This window comes from Vicia villosa, linkage group LG3 (assembly GCF_029867415.1).
Source record: "Vicia villosa cultivar HV-30 ecotype Madison, WI linkage group LG3, Vvil1.0, whole genome shotgun sequence".
Taxonomy (NCBI): Eukaryota; Viridiplantae; Streptophyta; class Magnoliopsida; order Fabales; family Fabaceae; genus Vicia; species Vicia villosa.
In genome coordinates this window covers 23485645-23489699 of record NC_081182.1, presented here as the reverse complement: position 1 = coordinate 23489699, position 4055 = coordinate 23485645, and the positions used below count along the sequence as shown (strand labels likewise).

The window sequence follows — 4055 nt, the reverse complement described above, 5'->3', positions numbered from 1 at the left end:
CCCCTAGAGTAGGTATTATATACCGAGTAGGTGAACAATTAATTGTGTTCTTTTAAGCTTCTGTATTGTTTTATTCTATACCTTGTCATTGTATGTTTGTTTGGAAATCTTTGTCTCACACACCTTAGGACATTTGAAATCTAAACATCAGAATTTCAATTTTTTTTGAAAATTGTAGATTTGATTTCTCTGGAAGAATCTCATTCTGAAACTTCTTTTTAATCTTGACATCACTCTTTTGTCAATGGAAAATTTAACAAAACCTTTAAGGTTTATATCTCAAAAATACAACTTGAAATAAACTATTACCTTGTTACAAAAAAAATTAAAGAGTAGTGTTTTCAAATTAGTCTATATGTTTCTTTTAAATTAAGGTTGTTTGTTTATGCATGATCACTTGCCTACTTCTCTTATGATTAATTAGTAATGCAATTCTAACAAAAACTTCCACAAAATCCCAAAATAGACCTTACTAAAATCTCTAAATCTTTGTATTTTAAAAAATAACTTATTCATTAAATCATCACCATTAAATAAAAGTACTTATTTTATTTAATGACCACGAGAAAGAAAGTATACTTTTAAGAAGGAAAACCAAAACCAAGTATAGTAAAGACATGGACACGAGGAGAGCAATTATTATGGCTCTTATACAATAATACAATTATATAAATATATATATATGAACACAAGTGAATGGTGGGTGAAGCAAGGAAAAGCACTTTCGGCCGCCGGTGGATGCCGATGCAGATGCTTCCTCCTTCCACTATCTCATAAAACTATCTCTTCTTCTTCTTCCTCCAAATCTCACCACATCAAAAACATATACAACCTAGTACACATCAACATATACAACAACAACAACAATAATAAATAAAAATAATGTTGTTTAAATTTGTAGCAGGTCCAAGGAAGAAAAAACCAGGAACCGTTCCTGTCTACCTAAACGTCTATGACCTCACACCTATCAACGGTTATGCTTATTGGTTTGGCCTTGGAATCTATCATTCAGGTGTTCAAGGTAAAAATTCACCAACCACTTAATTACCAACTTTTTTTTATTTTATTATTATTATTATTATTATTATTATTATTATTATTATTATTATTATTTATTATTTATTATTAATTAACCATGCTAATATATTTTTAATTATTTTTTTGATGTAGTTCATGATGTTGAATATGGTTTTGGGGCACATGAAAATGACAGTACTGGTATATTTGAAGTGCAACCGAAAAACTGTCCTGGTTTCACTTTCAGAAAATCTATTTTCATTGGGACAACGGATCTGGGGAGTAAAGATGTTGGTGTTTTTATGGAGAAACTGGCGAGAGAATATTCTGGGAATTGTTATCATCTTATTTCTAAGAATTGTAACCATTTTTGTGATGATGTTTGTTATAAGTTGACGGGGAAATCGATTCCGAGATGGGTTAATCGACTTGCCAGACTTGGTAAGATATATGAAGTTTGCTGCTGGCTTGGTTGATGAATAACATGTTTTTTTTGTCATTGCATTTTGATATGATTTTGTTATGTGTTATTCTGTTTATGTTATGTTACCATGCTTTTTCATTTTGAATTTTGTTGGATATAAACCCTTGTGTTCATTTGTGTTTGATGCATAGTAGTAGACCAAAAGTAGTAGTAAGTACTCATAAGCATTGAGAACCATCCTTGATCTAAGGAATAGAATTTGTTCAGTTAGGAACTAGAAATGAAAGATGAGGTGGTGAAGTTGCGTCTCACTGCGGTGGAGCGAAACTTCCAATCCAACGGAGCGGGTGGAACTGCAAAGTTAACACTCTAATGGTCAAGTACTCAGTGAGAAAAATGAGGAGTAAAGTGAGAATGAATTTGAATATTTGAAATGACGTGATTTACCTTATATATTAAGAGCGATTGAAATCGTTCACTTGTAGTGCAGCGTGCTGTGCAAACAACCGTCTTGATTATTGAATTGGACGGTGATTTATGTGTTGAGGAGGGAATTGCCTGCTTCTAGCCAAACGAATGTCGGTTCTATGTATCTTTTAACTCGAGGTTTGCTCTTCGGTTTTTGGTCAAGAGTCTTTGACCATGAACCTCGTGAACGGTCCAAAACAGAATCATGTTTGGAAAAACAACTTATTTATGCTTATATTTGCTTATTAAATAAGCGCTTATGTATAAGTTATTTCTATAGCAAAAGAAAAAAAGAAAGTTAAATTGTTTTCATATTAGTCATAAGTTTCAAGAACTTGAAAACAAACTGAAGTGTAAAGTTAAAGAAAAAAACAAAATCCAACTAACTGCTTTTGCTTATGCTATTGTGTTCTAGTTCCAACTTCCAAACTTTTTCTGTACTTGTTATGTGATTGGTATTCTGAATTTCTAACTGTGATATTCTCCTTGATTTATATGAAGGTTTATTTTGCAACTGTGTTCTTCCGCCCGGCTTAAACGAAACAAAGGTTCGACAAGTTACATCCGACAAGGCTCAAGAAGGTGAAAAGAGAAAAATCAGAAGTCAATCCAACAGATACGAGGCTTCCTCCAACCCTCGCGGTTCATCGAGACATTGCCTTCGTCCATCGTCTTTGATGAAAGCTTCTTCAACCACGACATTAACAGTAAAGTAAAGTAAAGGTTTGAGAATTGTGTAAGCAACTTAAGATGACAGACACAGTGCAGAAAGTTGTTTATTTGCTCCATCTTTCTGTTCTGATGTATATGTTTCATAGTTTTGCAATGGTTTCTATGGAATGGTTGCATTGTGTTTTATCCAAATTTGCATTTTATTTTTTCTAATTTTTTTTGTGTGTTTTTGTTCAATATTGATTGAACTTCTTTAGTTGATGTAGCAAATAGTAATGTGTTTGTTGTGCAGAATTTAACTGGAAATGTAAGAAATATTGAGGAAAATTATACGTTTGTAGTCTAAATTTGTGCTTAAGATATTGAAAAAAGTTGTGCATTTTTGTTGTTGTTGTCAAAGTGTGCAACTCTTTTTTTAATGAATAAATCGGGTCCAAGAGCAGGAGGAAAACTAAATGTAAGTTTTGTTTTACTGTTGGAGCATTTAGATTTAATTCAGTGACCTTGTTGAAAATAGCTGGTTGAAACTGACAAATGAGTGATGTATACGTTTGTGGAATGTATATGATTTAGTGGCTCTTATTTAAATTTTAACTAATTAAATAGGATGTGTTATATGGAATAAAGACATATTTAATCGAAAAACATTAGTTTTGTGGAAGATTAGTTTTACGTGCTTATAAAAAATTAAGTGGATATGTGAAAAATAAGAGTTAGACAATTCAAAATTTAAGCTTTGATATATCGGAAAAATTAAATCGAGAAATGGAATGAGAAGTATTATGGACAAGAAGTGGACGAAGGATGCTAGAGATATTAAAAAAAAGGAGGTCAAATCATTTCCTCGAAATTTGTAGCGAAACAAGACGCATTTGATGTTATTAGTGTTTACATATTTATGTTGGGTTAGCAGTAAACTTTAAGGTAAAATTTTGGGAGGATTTAGAAAGCTTACTTTAAGATATACTCCAAAGAAAGAAATTTTTTTAGGAGGAGTCTAAATGGACATATGGGGAGCGTAGCAAGAGATTTTTAGACCATGAAAGTAATCTATCTACTATTATGTGTAATGAAATAGTATCAGATGGACCAACAAGACTTATTGACTTGGAGAAGACATATGATAGAGTGCCTAGAGAGATTTTGTGAAAAATCTAGAGAAGAAATGGGTTATGATTGTATAAATTTGAGTTATCCAAGATATCAATGAAGGAGTATCAACTAATGTGCAGACACAAGATGTAGAGACTGACAATTTCTCCATTACAATAAATTTTGAAAATTTCTTTGGCCACCTCCCTATGGGGGTCACCCCCAGCGAAAATTCCAAAATACCCCTGCTTCGGAAGTTCATTTTCGAAAGCGTCTTTTTTTTGAAAAAATTGACTTATTTCGGAAGTTCATTTCCAAAATACTGCGATTTCTGCAGATTTATCAAAACACTCCCCCTCCCCCAATCATTTACCCTAAATCA

The 4055-nt window shown here is 32.3% G+C and overlaps 1 protein-coding gene across 1 annotated transcript; it reads left to right on the top strand.

Moving 5' to 3' along the window:
* Positions 1-633: 633 nt before the first annotated feature.
* LOC131660658 (deSI-like protein At4g17486) lies at positions 634-2767 on the top strand. The gene is made up of 3 exons (XM_058929946.1): positions 634-1021; positions 1171-1458; positions 2411-2767. The coding sequence occupies exons 1-3, from the start codon at positions 883-885 to the stop codon at positions 2623-2625; spliced, it is 642 nt and encodes a 213-aa protein (XP_058785929.1). The 5' UTR covers positions 634-882; the 3' UTR covers positions 2626-2767.
* The last annotated feature ends 1288 nt before the right edge of the window (positions 2768-4055 follow it).

Bases quoted from the DNA above. Each gene is read 5' to 3' on its own strand.
- LOC131660658 (XM_058929946.1), top strand. From the start codon at position 883: ATGTTGTTTAAATTTGTAGCAGGTCCAAGGAAGAAAAAACCAGGAACC. The intron at 1,022-1,170 runs GTAAAAATTCAC...TTTTTGATGTAG, and splicing joins CTATCATTCAGGTGTTCAAG to TTCATGATGTTGAATATGGT. The intron at 1,459-2,410 runs GTAAGATATATG...ATTTATATGAAG, and splicing joins TAATCGACTTGCCAGACTTG to GTTTATTTTGCAACTGTGTT.